The sequence below is a fragment of the Diabrotica virgifera genome, chromosome 5 (genome assembly GCF_917563875.1).
Source record: "Diabrotica virgifera virgifera chromosome 5, PGI_DIABVI_V3a".
NCBI classification, from domain to species: Eukaryota; Metazoa; Arthropoda; class Insecta; order Coleoptera; family Chrysomelidae; genus Diabrotica; species Diabrotica virgifera.
In genome coordinates, this window is record NC_065447.1 from 238,609,795 (window position 1) to 238,627,774 (window position 17,980).

The 17,980-nt window shown below is 32.8% G+C and overlaps 1 protein-coding gene across 13 annotated transcripts in view; it reads left to right on the forward strand.

The window, feature by feature from the left end:
• The window catches only part of LOC114329587 (WD repeat-containing protein 47), a 313,869-nt gene that overhangs the window by 288,382 nt on the left and 7,507 nt on the right, over positions 1–17,980 (forward strand). For all 13 annotated transcript variants that reach the window (XM_028278747.2, XM_028278744.2, XM_028278745.2 and 10 more), the window contains 4 exons: positions 8,575–8,786; positions 11,360–11,700; positions 13,729–13,877; positions 14,089–14,299. In XM_028278747.2, coding sequence (XP_028134548.2) covers positions 8,575–8,786; positions 11,360–11,700; positions 13,729–13,877; positions 14,089–14,299 — 913 coding nt within the window. The remainder of the gene's footprint in view (positions 1–8,574; positions 8,787–11,359; positions 11,701–13,728; positions 13,878–14,088; positions 14,300–17,980) is intronic.

Below are 17,980 nucleotides of genomic sequence, written 5' to 3' on the forward strand. Positions count from 1 at the left end.
TTATACATTTTTGACAAAATAGAGGTAAGTAATACTTATCCTCAGACAGTTACGAGCAATATTTTTACTTCTCAACCACTCTTGTAGGGGGTCCCTGGATTTTTACCAAATTTTAGTATATTATTGTACCTTAAAAATTTAACCTATAGCTATTTTTTTTTGGTTCTCTAAGTTTGTTCGTAACCGCCGACCAGTTCACATCGTTCTAGATCTAGAACACTGGTTTTCGGCAAAATAATTACGTAGGTATTCTGAGTTTTACTATACTATTAGTACAGTTTAGTGAATAAAAAGTGGATTGGCAACAATAAACAGTGTTATAAATTTGAAGAAAAACTTCTGAAGTAAGTTGAAATTAATAATTATTGTAAACTAAAATTACTTGAATCCTACACTAAATCCAACGATCTCACTGTTAATACCACAAAAACAAAAATACTCATATTTTCAAAAGGTTGCCACACCACAAACAACATTAATTTTTTGTACAACAATAATCCAGTGATCTCAACCAATGCATGCAACTATTTGGGAGTGACATTTACTAAATCATCACTTTTTCGCGAAATGTCGTATACAACCATCGATAAAGCCAAGCAAGCAGTTGAATCAATTCTTCCAATTTTAACATCTAGTAAAATAGACTCGTGGTCACCAAGAATCAAACTCTTTGAGTCACTGGCATTGAGTGTGATGTCAAACTGCGCTCCCGTTTGGGCACTTAGATACACTGAAGCTCTCGAAAAAGTACAAACTACTTATTTAAAACGAATTCTGTTATTCCCAAAAAACACCCCTGATTATGCAACACGGTTAGAAACGGGACGTGTAAAATATTCGTATAATCTTTTTAAAATGACTTTGAGTTGGTTACAAAAAATTTTGCTTATGGACGATAAACGTTATCCCAAACTTTGTTACAATCAACAACTACGATTAGTAGGTTTAGCAGATGAAGCATATAATTGGGCAGCATAGGTTAAAGGTATGTTTGATTTCATTGATTGTACAGATATATGGATTAATCTCAGTCTTACTTCGCTTAATAAAAATAAAAAAATGTTACTGCTAAAATTTTATAACAAATTGCATGAAATGGACATAACTTTATTTCAGAGGTCTTCTTTTCTGTCTTTCTACCCTACATTTAAAGTATATAGAACCCCAAACCCTTACCTATTACTTAAAATGCCAATACAGGTCACGCGGACTATAACCCAACTGAGACTGTATAATAAATTTCGAATTTCATTCACCTATAAGGGATGTTACTATTCTATCGATCCAGATAATATTTGCACTGCCTGTAACACAAGACAATTCGAAACTGTTGATCACCTTCTATTTAACTGTCCTATCTATAGCACTATGAAACCAGTAGTTATTTGTTTTCAAAGCATGGATTCACTATTAAATGCTCTTGATAATCTCACTCCCAACAACGCTAAAATCATTGCGGGGTACATATGGAACATTTTAAAACTCAAGAGCGTTTATCTTGAATGAATAATTTTTCTCATATAAATTCCATTGTGCAATTCTATATTTACCGTTTATTTATATATATGTTTACATTTTTTTTTGTTTGTAATTTTTGTATCACTATTATTCGTCTCTTTGTATGTAATTTTGTCATGTGTGTATTACTTATTTATTACCTATTTATTTTGTCATACTATCTCTGCATGTCACTATACGTATTTGTTCAAAAAATTTTATTATAGTATTGTCGAACAAACCTCTCGCTATGGACTTATTGTATTCCAAGAAGCAATAAATATTATTATTATTATTATATTTTTGGTTCTCTATGTGTCCATGGTCCTTGATACGCCCATCGGAAGACTCAAAAATAGCCATTTTTACCCTATATCTCTGAACCCAGTGGACATTGGACACACAAGGTTTAGTTTTCCTTACTATAATGTTAACCACTTTATTAAGGCCATCGGTACATAATTCGCAAATATTTTACGGCTATCCCTACTTTTTCTGTCTTTACACGGCAAATTACGTGTAGTAAAATTCTCACTGGCATGGATATGTAAACATTACTATGTACTTGACAATGTCATCATTAACTTTAAAGAGATGGCTTTTGAATGTTCTTGGATAACTTTTACAATAAATATGATAATTTTTTCACTAATTATGTATTCAGTGATTGTAATAATTTATATACTGTATAACAAAAACTCATACTCAATCGAGAAAAGAGAAAAAGTGTTAAAGTGATTTTTAAATAATATATTGTTACTGTGGAACGCTTACAATTTTCAACATCTTTCGAACAAAATACTTCAATCACAGAATATACTCTGGTCAATTCTCTGCTTGGATCGTCCATAAATAACAAACAGTTAACTTTTTATTAAGTTCACGTCTTAAACCAATTATCTATCAAATACACTATCAATTAATCAACAACTCAAAATATTCCCGATGTCATGTCAAATATTTAAAATTGTCACTGTCTTGTCATCATATTCTATTTGACTCAGTATGACAAAGATAGCGAATGTTCGATTTGGAAAATATCACCACGGACATGGTGTCCATTTTTTTCAAATCCTGAAAAAACTAATAAATATTTTTAAAAAATTTAAACCGCAGAATGAAAGACTAAATTATTATCGAGGGCCGAAAGTCCTTAGAATAAATAAAAAGTTTCTTTTGAACGAGATATTTGAAATTAAAAGTCACACTACATTTTCTCTTATTTTTTCACCCCTGTAACTTATTAAAATTAACATTACATTTCTCGAAAATATTTTACAAAAGTAAGCTAGCAAACATGAAGGAATTATTGTTTTAACTGTCCTTTATCCACTTAAGATTTTTTATGTTTGTACGTTAATCCACCTTTTACTTAAAAATACTTGATATTCATATTATCAAAAAAAAAATATATTCAATTCAATGATACTTACAATACACTCTGTATAGGTCATAAATAATTCAACTCAATTTACGCGTTTTTCACGAAGAAATTGAAGCGCTCCTTTGCCAACTGTTAACGTTTTCACAGATCAGAGCAAAACGTAATTATAACATAATGGTTAACTAGAGCAAACCAAGAAAGCCTCGTCTTATTCTATTAACTCCGATCAAAAAACTGTATCTTTGTATAATTCAGTCATTCCAATTTGATTTATTAGCTATAATTAAATCAGTATAATTGTGAGTTTAGTTTACATTGTTATGTGTTATTTATTTACCTATGCTGTTATTTTAAATAATATATTTTGTTAGCAACTACATAGGAGAAAAGAAAAATACCGACCATATGTTTATATAAACGGTGATAATATTTGAGAAAACAAAAAGAGCATTGCAATGAATGTTTTTAAATCAAAAAATATAAAAAATACATAAAATATAAATATTTAAATATAAATAAAAAAAGGATGTGTGTGTACTTTGTACGCACGTAAGAAGTTATACTTACATTATAATATAATTTCAACGAAATAAATATACCTACTTAACAGTTACAATACAAAAAATTAACAATAATTACCAAAAATTAACCAAAACTTAACAATGCCAAATATTAAAAAAAAAAAGAAAAAAATATGAATTGTCCGGGATTTGAACCCGCAATCTCGCGATTTTTTGATCTCTGGTCCAATGCTCTACCAACAAGGCCATCAAGCCGAATGCTACTTAGCTTTCAGATATACATAATTATACATCACGGTGACAAGTGAAATATAAAAATAGATGTTTTATTATTTTACGCCCAAGGAAGACAAATCCAAAGACACAAAATTATAATAAAAAACCTTTTAAACCACCTTTTTCAAATTGCGCAAGTTGTATTATTAATATTAATGTTAATAAATGAAATATAAATATTTTGACGTTTCACAATTTGACAATTCACTTTTAACTGCAGTGCCTTAAAATTTTTAAAGCACTATTGCCTTAAAGTAGCATTTTTAACGCTCCTATGGAGTCCTAAAAATTGCATTTTTAACACGTTTGTAGAAAAATATATTTAAAAACACTAATATATTCTTTCCACACCTTTTCTGGACTGATACATACATAAATTAAAATATTTTGAAGTATAACTTCAAAAATATAATATCAAAACTATTTAAAAAGGCGGTATAACTATTAACTAACATTTGTTGTTTCTCATGCATGGATGCATTTGATCCCGGATGCATGGGCATCCGGGATCGTAGGTTTTAACATATAAAAATTCACCCTCGTATCGCGCGTAAAGAAGTATAACTTCAAAAATCTAAAAACCACTAAACATTACAATATTTTAAAATGTATGCACACAGAAAGATTTTGGAGGCAGTTATGTCAATTCGGTGTCAATATTTTGACAGAAAAGAGAAATATTATTGTGAGATAGAAAGTTTTTTTCAGTTTCAAGAAGTAACGAATAGATCTCTGTTAATTGGTTAATATTTGTTGTTTTATTAATTGTCTCTTCATTCTGATAAATAAATGACATTTCATGAAAAGTCCTTGTGTGATATTTCTTTTCATTTGCTAAAATTTTTACAGACTCAAAGTCCATATTATGGCCTTCATTCACAACATGTGTAGCTAAAGAGCACCTGTCTGGATATAATCTACAATAACTTTTATCAAAGGTAATACGATCTTTAACTCGTCTAGTGGTTTGGTCAATGTATTGTTTGTCACAATCAATACATGGTATACTGTAAGCTACATTAGACAACAGCTCCATTGTTGATCTATCTTTCATCCTTGAAAATAGGTTATTAATAGTTTTCACTGGTCTACTGGCTATTCTGTCGTTTAACTGGTTTTTTTACAACGCTTGTGAGTTTTGGCGTAATCTCTCTAATGAATGGTAAAGAGATGAATGACATCAAAATTTAATATAAAAGTTTAGTAAATAAAAAATTGAAAGAAACTATGTCCAAAAAGGGAGATTCGTATCGATTTCATTGCGATTTAATTGATATAACAATAAAAGACGAAAGCTAAAATAAAACTAATTTCATTTCAATTCATCTGTTTCTGGAACTAATAATTAATGTTATAATAATATCTAGGAAATAAAAGTGAAAGTGAAATAAATTTTATTGAGTATTAATAAGACCAATTATAGTCATCGAACATTAAGGAAATAATATATAATAATTCTAGAAACGAAATTATTAAAATGCGACGACATAACACCCATTTGAATATTATAAGTATAAATTATTAGTTGTTGGATATTGTATGGATGTGGCATACGCCACAAGAAAGTTTATATGAAGAAATCGAAGATGGTAGAATATGCTGTCATCTGTTTTTAAGTATGACGATAATTATTATGAACAAATTTAATGTATTTTAATGAAAATAAAATAGAAAATAAAAAAGATGTTAATAACTATAAAATGCTTTAAATTGGACAGAAGAATGGTCAAAATAAATGTATGACTAATGAATATACTGGATAAAGGTAAAACCACTGTAGAAATGGTACCCCCGGTAAGGAAGGCAAAATGCCCCCACTCCCAAATTTTTTTTTCATTTTTTTTACTTTCTATGTGTTAAATAATAATAAAACTACTATTCGTTTATATATTCACACGCATAGAGAATTTTGCAATACTTTAGTTGAGTTTACATAACATAAAAATGCTTTTTTTCGAAAAAGTTGTTTTGGGAGATTGCTGCAGGTTTAATTTTCTTTATTTGGTGTATTTTATTAAAGAATATTTTTCCGATTTTTTCAGGTCTTTCCGTAAAGTAAACCACCTTCAACCCCTGAAAACTGATTTTTTAGGGGTGTTAGGATTTTCCCTATTTTATAGATTTCAAAATACATAGATCAAATGAAGGTTTTTTATATGTTATATATCAATCGAAGTAAATGAGTCCTTTAGGATATTCAAAAATTGGGTGACACACCCAAAAAACCATGTTCTATTGGTTTTTAAGGATTTTTTTGTGTTTTGGATAGTTTTGCGAGTCTTATTATTTAAATACATCAAACATAAAAAAAATAAAAAATTGATTAAAGTTGTATCGATCTCAAAAATATGATTAACCCCGCAAAAAATTGCAAAAACCCTGAAAAAAGATGGTTTTTTGGGTGGTTTAAAGGTGTTTTGCCCAATTTTTTAATATCTTAAAGGATTCAGTTACTTTAAATCATATATAACCTATAGACCGGGAAGGATCTGTTTTTAGGTGGATGTAAAAGGTGGCATTCGGATTTTTGCGGATAAAGTTAGGTGATAACTTCGTTAATAATAATTGACTTATGCTCCTTTTCAAATATTCCCGGAACATTAATAAAAAAAATAAAATATTTAAAAATTTCGTTTGTTTTTCTACTTTTTTTGCTTATAACTTTAAAACGATTCATTTTATAACAAATTCGAATAGGAATAAAACAAAGATAATTAAATTTTCTATCAGATACGATTGGTTAAAAATGTCTTAATTTAACACCCTTGCTGCAAAATAGCAATAAATATAAAATAAGGGGGCAAAACAAGCCTGTCCTTATTCAATGTTTTTCCATCACTTAGGTTACACTTGGAACCTTCCTAATTCGCTTAGAAAATTTTTGTAATGTGCTAAAACCGTCCACCAAATTTCATTAAAATTGACTTACTAGATTTTGCATAATTTTGCAATCTAAACTTTTTTTAAAAATTAAAATTTTTTAAAATCTTGCACAACAAAAACTAGAACATACAAAGATTTGTCAATTTTTTTACATATAAAGAAGCACTCCACCTATCTAATGCACTTTACAGAATTGGAATCGGATTATTTAAGCAGCCTCAGCAATGTTTTAAAGTTATAAACAATTTTTTGGCTTATAAACAAATTAGTGCTGTGTCCAGGAGGGGGTGCTGCGGGCTCCTTTATTTAGATGGACTTACCCAAGTTTTTTTATGTATTTTGACCAGTAGAACACGAATTTTTTGGGTAACAGTTAATTATTTGCATTGCTAAAAGTTAATTTTTTTATTATTAAACAAAGCTATTTGTTTATAAGCCAAAAAATTGTTTATAATTTTAAAACATTGCTGAGGCCCCTTAAATAATCCGGTTTTAATTATGTAAAGTGCATTAGATAGGTAGAGCACCTCTTTATATGTAAAAAAATTAGCCAACTTCTAAATGGTCTACTTTTTGTTCAAAAAGATTTTGAAAAATTTGAACTTTTTAAAAAAATTTACATTGCAAATTTATTATGCAAAATCTATTAGGTCGATTTTAATGAAATTTGGTAGACCATTTAAGTAAGTTATAAGAATTTTCTAAGCGAATTACCAAGGTTCTAAGTGCCACCAAAGTGGTTAAGAAACATTGAATAACAACAGGCGTATTTTGCCCCCTTATTTTGTATTTATTGCTATATTGCAGAAAAGGTAATACCTTAAGACATTTTAACAAGTCGTATATCATACAAAATTCAATTATCTTTATTTTATTTCTGTACGACTTTGTTCCAAAACGAACCGTTTTAAAGTTATAAGCAAAGAAAGCAGAAAAGTATCGATGTTTTTCGAAATTTTTAAATATTTTAATTTTTTTATTAATGTTCCGGGCATATTTGAGAAGGAGCATAAGTCAATTATTATTACTGAAGGTGTCCCCTAACTTAATCTGCAAAAATCCGAATGCCACCTCTCACATCCAAAAATACACGTTTTTTTACAGATTAGTCCTGGTCTACTATAAATATCGTGATCTAATCTATTTCGACGTCTATTAAATAGAGAAAATCCCTCAAAACCTCTTAAAACTAGTTTTTCGTGTTTTTAAAGGTTGGGCACATCACGGAAAAATCTGAAAAAAAAATCAGAAACTTATTTTTTGACAAAATACACAAAATAACAAAAAATTAGACTTGCATCCATCTCAACAAAATGTTTACACTTTTTTCAAAAACCGAAAAATGCATTTTTAAATTATGTAGGTACACTCAACCTGCGGGTCTATAAAAAATAGACAAATTTTGTAAAAGCTTCAATTATGCGCTTGACTTTTTTGAAATTTTTTAATTGATTTTGCAACCTACCAAAAAATAATAATAAAAACGAAAAAATTACGTTTTGTGGAAAGGGGGAGCGGGTGGTGAGCTAATATTGTGCTGAGTCTTAATTTTTTAATCACATAGAACGTAAAAAAATTAAAAAAATTAAATTCTGGGAGTGAGGACATTTTACATATCTTCGAGACCGAGGCTACCATTTTAAAAAATTGCTTTGTACCGTCTTCTTCGTTCTCTGTGAGCTTTTTATATCTTCTTATAATTTGGACTTTGAAAGTAAACGATACGTGAGTCTCCGCGAGGTTACACAAACAAGCTCCGTCAATCAACCTTCGTTTTGTTTGTGATTGTAGAAACAACATCTTTCGTAACGACCTAATTATACTTAAATTATATACATTTTTTAGATACATATTATATTATACAGTAAGGGTTTTTTCCCTTACTGTACAAGTACATAAAAGCAGCTTGTTCAAATTGTATCATAATACATAAAAACATTAAAGGAACAACACGTCGATACTTAAACTTATAGCAGTATAATTTTTTTTCTAATATGTTTATATTATTTTTAGCCTGTACCTCATACTCCTCCACACGGCTCCCCAAGACAAGACCAAGACAACGGCATCGAAAGCCAGAGGCCTAAATTCGTTGCCGTGACCACGTTGGAAGACGTCCAAGCCGTAAGATGTGCCGAATTCCATCCGGGAGGACAACTCTACGCCGTGGGTTCGAATTCGAAAACCCTGAGAATATGTGCACATCCGAAACTTTTGGACATCAGGTCAGTTTACCTACTTATACAGGGTGTCCCGAAAAGATTGGTCATAAATTATACCACAGATTCTGGGGTCAAAAATAGGTTGATTGAACCTCACTTACCTATATACAATAGTGCACACAAAAAAAGTTACAGCCCTTTGAAGTTACAAAATGAAAATCGATTTTTTTTCATATATCGAAAACTCTTAGAGATTTTTTATTGAAAATGTTCATGTGGCATTCTTATGGCAGAAACATCTTACAAAAAAATTAAAGTGACATTTGTGCACCCCATAAAATTTTATGGGGTCTTGTTCCTTTAAACCCCCCCAAACTTTTGTGTACGTTACAATTAAATTATTATTGTGGCACCATTAGTTAAACACAATGTTTTTAAAACTTTTTTGCCTCTTAGTACTTTTTCGAGAAGCCAGTGTTTATCGACATATTTTGAATATTTGTCGAATCCACCACACATCTTACAAAAAAATTAAAGTGACATTTGTGCACCCCATAAAATTTTATGAGGTCTTGTTCCTTTAAACCCCCCCAAACTTTTGTGTACGTTACAACTAAATTATTATTGTGGCACCATTAGTTAAACACAATGTTTTTAAAACTTTTTTGCCTCTTAGTACTTTTTCGAGAAGCCAGTGTTTATCGACATATTTTGAATATTTGTCGAATCCACCACATATTTGTATATGGTTAAGTATGATTATTTATAGAGACCTGTTAATAATCTGAAAATTTATTTATAATTTACATTTTAGGTATATTTTGAAAACGAAGCCACATCTCCATAAAAGGTGACTTGTCAAAAAAAGACTAAGAGGCAAAAAGTTTTAAAAACACGGTGTTTAAATAATGGCACCACAATAATAGTTTAATTGGAACGTACACAAACATTTGGGGGGTTTAAAGGAACAAAACCCCCATAAAATTTTTATGTAAATATATTAAAAAAGAAGCCGCATCTCGATAAAAACTGGCTTATCGAAAAAATACTAAGAGGCAAAAAAGTTTTAACAACGGTGTGTTTAACTCATGGTACCACAATATTGAATTAATTGGAACGTACACAAAAGTTTGGGGGGTTTCAGGGAACAAAACCCCCATAAAATTTTTATGAGGTAGACAAACTTCACTATAATTTTGTTTTAAGATGTTCCTGCCATATGAATGATACATGTCGATTTTCAATAAAAAATCTCTAATAGTTTTCGATATATTGAAAAAAATCGATTTTCATTTTGTAACTTCAAAGGACTGTAACTTTTTTTGTGAGCACATTTGTACTAAGGTAAGTTAGGTTCAATCGAACTATTTTTAACCCCAGAATGTGTGGTAAAATTTATGATCAATATTTTCGGGAGACCCTGTATACATTTCTCCAAGAAATTAACGCACCACCTTAAAAATAGGTCATTTTTAATGTCTCGAATTGTATACCCGGTGTACCAATCAAACCGTGATTTTTTCTCAAAGTTCGCGTGACCCTGTGGAATATTCTAGCATTTATAAAATATTGAAATTAAAACCCATCTGTAGCCTCATGTTTTCTTAACATTCTATTTTTTGATTCATTCACTTATGTTGGATAATAAAAAAGTTAGGTACCGTAAAGTGAGGCTACTTTGTGACACATGTGGTTACTTTGTGACAGTGGCCTCTAAAGATAAACTTATTAACTTGGCCGAGCCATTAGAAATCCTGGAATAATTAAAATGTTTTATTTCAATAGTAGACTATGTGCACTATCTAAGGAACAATAACCAAAGTTCCTAGTGCAACTTCGCTCGTCATGCCACAGCTGATTTGATCATCGTCAAAACAGGTGATTTTAGATTGGCGTGAAAACTTTGACTTTTGAAGAAGAATTTTTAGAAGATATTTCTAGTTCTAGTTTAGAATTCACAGTTAGAATTCCATATAAATATCGCAGAAAAACTTACGTGTCACAAAGAAACCCCCACCCATGGGGCGAGTTTGTGACAACTTTTTTTGACATTTTCTTGATTTCTATAACATATAGCGCGTTCTAGTTTTCACTGAACATAGAGGAAAGATTGAGCTTTCAGGTAATATTTTTAAAATTATAATAAACCGAAAGTTTATGTACTATATCATCACAAAACCTAAAAAAGTGTCACAAAGTAGCCTCACTTTACGGTACTTTAACAACTAGTTTTTCGTTAATACAGGGTGTTTTTATATAAGTATGGCAAACTTTAAGGGGTAATTCTGCATGAAAAAACAATGACAGTTTGCTTTATAAACATATGTCCGCAAATGTTTCGTTTCCGAGAAAGGGGGTGTTGAAATTTTTCTTACAAAGTGACGATTTATATATTGCTCTAAAACCGGTTAAGATATGCAAATGAAATTTGGTAGGTTTTAAGAGGTAGTTCTTGTACATTTTTTGATATACAATTAAGAATTTTATACTCACCATTGGCGCACATCAGCGTTAGTGAATATTGAACTAGAGTACTAGAGTATTCAACTAATGCATTCTTCATTCTTAGCTTAATTTCGGTATAGTTTATTTCGTGAATCGAATAAATTTGATATTTTATGAAAATTGTGTTTTAGGGAAGACCACGAAACCTACCAGCCAACAGTGCTCTTCAAACGAACCAAACACCACAAAGGTTCCATCTACTGTCTGGCATGGTCTCCAATCGGCGACCTGATGGCCACCGGCTCCAACGACAAGACAGTCAAATTGATGCGATTCAACGCCGATACCAACAATTTGGAAGGTGACGAGATCGAGCTAACCATGCACGATGGTACCATTAGAGATCTGTGTTTCTTAGAGGATCAATCGAATAAATCGAGCCTGTTAATCAGCGGTGGTGCTGGAGATTGTAAGATTTATGTTACTGATTGTGCTACTGGAACTCCATTCCAGGCTCTTAGTGGACACACTGGTAAGTTCTGTTATAAGATATATTTTGCTAAATTTAGTGCATATCTATGTATTTCTGTAGAACTTATGACTTCAATACGGTCTAACTGTTTGATACTACAAATAAATTTGAAGCAGGTAGAATACGTTCTTGTATATGTATTATCCTCATATGTACCTTCGTGATTATTTTAATTTGAAAGACACTAAAAATTATATGCCTACCTTTTTGAACCATCAAAAACCCAATTCGAAGAGTATAGTGGCATTTAAAATGTGAATCTACCGCACATCGCACAATTCGATACTAGGACTTAAAATAAAAACTAGACTCCTATACAAAGGCAATTCTCTGGATTCTACCAAGCATGTCGACGACTCAACATGAACATATCCGCGCACAAAACAAAATGCATTACCATTGCGAAATATCCAATTAGATGCAAGCTCGTGGTAGAGGGGGAACGCATAGAACAGCTAAACCAGTTCAAATATCTAGGTATAGATTTATCAAGTTATCAAGAAACGTAAAGAGAAAAAAAAAGAATGTGTGTGTACTTTATACGCACGTAAGAAGTTATATTTCTATTATATGATTTCTTAAAAATAAATATACTTTAAACAGTTTAAAATAAAAACCTTATTTTGTAAAAGGTATATGTATTTAAAATCCCTAAAAAGGGCTATATCACAAAACGTTTTCGGAATCAATATTCCATCATCAGTGTTATCACAGGTTTACATGCTTTAAGCCACCAAAATGTACGGGTAAAAACCCTTAAATTGATTTTAAACAGTTGGGGTTACATTATGTTATCTGATTTTGAAGGATGTTAAAAATATTTCCGGATTAACCCCTGGCATCACATGACATCAACCATATTGGTTGGAAAATTGTAGGTAGAACCTTACATGCCAGAGTTTAGGTGACAACTCTGGCAGAGGTGACAAACAACTTTAGGTGACAAACTGGCAGAGTTTAGGTGACAGTTGTCACCTAAACTCTGCCATGTAAGGTTTTAGCTAAAATTTTCCAACCAATATGGTTGATGTCATGTGATTTCAGGGGTTAATCCGGAATATTTTTAACATCCTTCAAAATCAGATAACATAATGTAACCCCAACTGTTTAAAATCAATTTAAGGGTTTTTACCCGTACATTTTGGTGGCTTAAAGCATGTAAACCTGTGATAACACTGATGATGGAATATTGATTCCGAAAACGTTTTGTGATACAGCCCTTTTTAGGGATTTTAAATACATATACCTTTTACAAAATAGGGTTTTTATTTTTGTGATTTATGGTATACAGCCAGTAAAGGAATTTTTCCTTGTGATATTTTTAAACAGTTTGTTTTAATTTTTTTTAAACACCAAACTAATTTTATGCTTACCGCTTTCAAAAAAATAAAAAAAAAAGTTAAGGATTGCTCCGGATTCGAACTCAAGACCTCTCGATCTCTGGCCGAATGCTATACCAAATACGCTACGAGGACTGTGTCTGTATCGGTTCGGACATACCTAATGACAATTCACGGTAACAAACAGACAAGATAATAAATATACAATAAAATGTTTTAATAATACTCATCTTACTCCTGATGAAGACAGATCCAAAGACACAAAAATTATAATAAATATATTTACTAAAAACACTAATATATTCTTTTCACACCTTTTCTTTCACTGATATATTTATGCATAACTTGAAAGATTCAGCAACTAAACGCCATACTGTCTGTGTGCGCATGCGCGCAGTATTATGAAATTTTACTCTCAATCGCGCCTAAAGAAGTATAACTTCAAAAAATACAGAGAAAGATCTTCAATACGGTTGTCCGACCAAATAAAGGACATGACTGGTTACTCATTCTTTGAAGCAAAACAACACCCACAGGAGGGAAATAATTGGACAGAAATAGTCAAACAAATGACATGACACCACTACATCCTTACGAAGGGGAAGAGATAGAGGAGGTTGACATGCCAACTTATCGGTTTACATTTTATTTTGACCAGCTATAAAAATAACAATTTTCTTTTTTCCAGGTCACATCTTGTCCCTATACACATGGGGAGGTGCTATGTTTGTGAGTGGTTCCCACGACAAGACAGTCCGTTTTTGGGATCTTAGAACTAGAGGTTGTGTCAACGTGGTGACCCCTATCACGGTACCGGGTAGTAGACAAGGTTCACCGGTAAGTACTTAAATATTCTGAGTATTTCAAAGACAATCTACAAACTTTTTTGGTTGGCTGAGACAGGTTTTTTATATTTTCGTTGGAGGGGGAGGGGGTAAAATAATTGCTAAAACGTCTTTCGAAAATGACGAAAATTCTCGTTTTTTAAAATTTATCTCAGCGAGTACCAATGAGTACCAAAACTTTCTAATAATCCATATCTTTTTAGGTTTCTACCCTTTGTGTGGATCCTTCTGGTCGTCTCCTGGTTTCAGGACATGAAGACAGCTCCTGTGTATTATACGATATTAGAGGAGGAAGGAATGTTCAGTGTTTCAAGCCTCATTCCTCTGACGTCAGGTCGATAAGGTTTTCTCCATCGGCCTATTACCTGCTGTCTGCTGGATACGACAACAAATTGGTGCTGACAGATTTACAAGGTACTACTTAGTAATGATTATACTAAAATTCAATAAGCTATGCAGGAGATGTAATCATTAGTTGACAGCGTTTTCGTCATCAGCAACACAGAGATGGTTATTTCGTTCAATTTTTGAATATTTTTGGGTAACAGTTACTTGTATAATCGCGTAAAACATTCATTAATTAAATTAATAGGATTATTTTTTCAACTAAATCGTTGTTTACATGCCCTGCATCACTTATTGAAATTTGGTATTAAATTAGCTAACATCCAATCCCGTAAGTATTACGATACGTGGTAATTCAATGCATGTTCAATGCAAGTACAGAAAGAGAATATTCTTTCGTATATCGGTGGTTAATACAAAACCATGCCGCCATTCACTGATTAGTGCCATCTGGATTCTATCGAAGCAACCTACTAGCTTGACTTCTTTGTCCCTTTCTTTAAGGGCACTAAAAGTCACTGAAGTGACGCTACTCTTGTGATTTTTATAACAATGCATTCAAAGCAATTTTGTGTGTTGATTTGTCACTATTATTTGATGGGACAAATTAATACCGTCCAAATACCGAGACCCTGCTCCATTGATTACAATCATTACAACAATGGTTTGCTGAATTCAAACGCAAGCGTACCAACACCAATTATGCTGAGCGCTTCGGAAGACCGACTGATGCAGTTATTCCCGAAAACATCGAAAAAATACTGAAAATTTTTATGGTAAACCTCAAAGTTAATTTTGCAAGAAAAAAACTGACACTCTTAAGTTATCAAAGGGCAGCATTTTGACTGTTATATATAAACATTTAAAAGAGCGGAGGCGACATTAATGCTGACCAGACGCACACATGGAAAAACATGGGGACTCTGTCCGAAAATGGCATACTGGACATATACAACGATAGTGAGACCCATGATAACATATGCATCCTTGGTATGGTGGACAAAGATGCAGCAAAGAACCGCTATAAACAAGATAAGCAGGATACAAAGACTTGCATGCTTGGGAATAACGGGAGCAATAAAAACAACACCGACGGCGGCACTGGAAACCCTGTTAGACCTACCCCCTCTTGATATATTTATCAAAGGGGAAGCGAGGATGGGAGCATACAGGCTGCAAGGAAAACCAAGGGATAAATACGAGAACCTTGGGCATAATCAGATTTGGTACCAAGGTGGGGTAAGTATATCTGATACATACACTGACCACATGGTACCAAAATACACATTTAATAGGAACTTCGGAATAGAAATCAATGACCGAAGGGAGTGGAACAGCATCAGTAGCAAAATCAGGGGAACGATCTGGTATACGGACGGATCAAAAACCGATGAAGGCACTGGAGCCGGTATTTTTAGTAAAACAGAGAATGTAGGACTCAGTTTCTCACTAGGAACATACACAACTGTGTTTCAAGCGGAAATGTACGCAATTCTGTAGTGTGTCACAATGAACAACTTGAGGGCCTATGAAAATAGACGGATCAATATACTCACAGACAGCCAAGCATCACTGAAGGCACTAATGAGCCCGAAAGTGACGTCAAGGCTGGTATGGGAATGCCGGCAAGAACTGGAAGAACTGGCCGAAAGAAATAGTGTAACTCTATTCTGGGTGCCAGGGCACACCGGGATAGACGGTAATGAGAAAGCAGATGAGCTGGCAAGGAACGGTTCATCAACTTCATATTTTGGCCCAGAACCTGCTCTAGGAGTACCTAAAACAATAATTAGGGGACAAGTCAGGGAATGGGTCAAAAACAAACACAAAGAATACTGGGGGAACGTACCTGGTCAGCGACACGGGAGGCCCTTAATAAGGGAACCCTCAAAACGGAGAGCTGAGGAACTAATAAAATTACATAGGAGTCAGCTCCGCATAATTACAGGTCTTCTCACGGGTCACTGTGCCCTGAAAGGGCACCTGAATAGAATTGGGCTGTACGAAGGGAACCTTAACTGCAGACTGTGCATTAGGAGAACTAAAACAGCATATCATGTATTGTACGAGTGTGCGGCTTTGGATCACAAGAGGCAGGCTATTTATGGACAACCAAAATTAAGTCCAGCAGAATATGCCACCCAACCCATGCTAGGGATGTACAATTTGGTACGTGGAGCTTGTGGATTGGGTGACATAAAAGGTAGGATGGTTGGCACAATAAGCCCATGAGGCTGCAGTGATATCGGAGACATATGTCAGACGACCACCAAAAAAAAAATATAAACATTTAGGTAAGGGAAAGCTGTTTTGTAAATGTGTGCTGCGTTTTCTCATACCAAAAACAACAACGATATGATGACTCTCGGTGCTGTTTGGACATGTTTCATCGGAATAAGTCGGAGTTTTTGCGTCGGTATTTCATAATGGATGAAACATGGATCCATCACTTCACTTCGGAATCAAATCGGCAATCATCTGAGTGGACAGGACCGGAGAAAGCCGTCCAAAGCGAACAAAGACTCATCAAACCTTCGGCAAGGTCATGGTCCTGTATTTTGGGAACTCGCGAGGAATTATTTTCATTGACTACTTAAAACATGGAGAAACAATCAACAGCGACTACTATATTGGTTTTTGGAGCATTTGAAGACCGGAATCGCAAAGAAAAGATCTCAGTTGTTGAAGAAAAAATTGTTGTTTTACCATGACAATGCACCGTGTCACAAAACGATAGCAAAAAAACAGAAATTCGGCTTTGAATTGCTTCCACACCCACCGTGTACTCCAGATCTGACTCACAGCTGGAACTTCACGATACGATACAATATCGATACTTTTTAAGTATTGAGTATTGTATTGGTTATGCCAATGAAATATCGTATCGTGTATCGATATCGGCAATACTTTCTTATAAAAATATCGTACTGATATTGATTTCAATACGATATCGATACAATACTCTATAAAATATCGACATAAAAAGAATTAAATTAATAAAAAAAAACGGTTCTTTCTTCATTTATCACTTATTAAAAAAATCTCTTAAGATATACAAGAAATAGGATAAATTACATTGTAACCTCAAAAATATTATTCTTTAAAGAGCTTTTCATTCATCTGTTCACACAAATTAGTTCATTGATATTTTTATCTTTTAAAAAGCATCTTTTATTCCTTAGTATCAGCGCTGCTTCAGAAAAAAGCCGCTCGACTGGTACGTACGTCGCTTGGACACTCAAAATATCCCTAGCCAACCGACATAAAATGGGGAAAACACTACTATATGATTTCCACCATAATAAAATATTTTTGTCTGGTCCAGGTCTTGGAGATTGCAAGTAGTTTTCAATTTTCTTTTCAAAGACATCGATATTATCTGATGATTTTAAAAATCAAATTGATTGACTTGTTGGGTTCATAGTCCTTCTCTCTCGCACTAATGGAGAGCATACGCGCTTGTGCGCCTTATAATTCTTATATTTTAACTGTATAATAGGCCTCATGCAGCATTAACGTGGCATTTTATTTTTTTTTTCTCAATATCGATATTCTCAATAATATCGAAGCAAGCGTATCGACAATATAAGAGTATTGTATTGATTTCAAATAATGAGTATTGTATAGATATTGTTATTGCTTAGGTATGTACTGTATCGGTATCGTATTGGTTTTCGATACGATGTCAATACAACATCGATATTTTTATCGAATATCTTTTTTCCGATCTTAAAAACATGCTCCATGGCA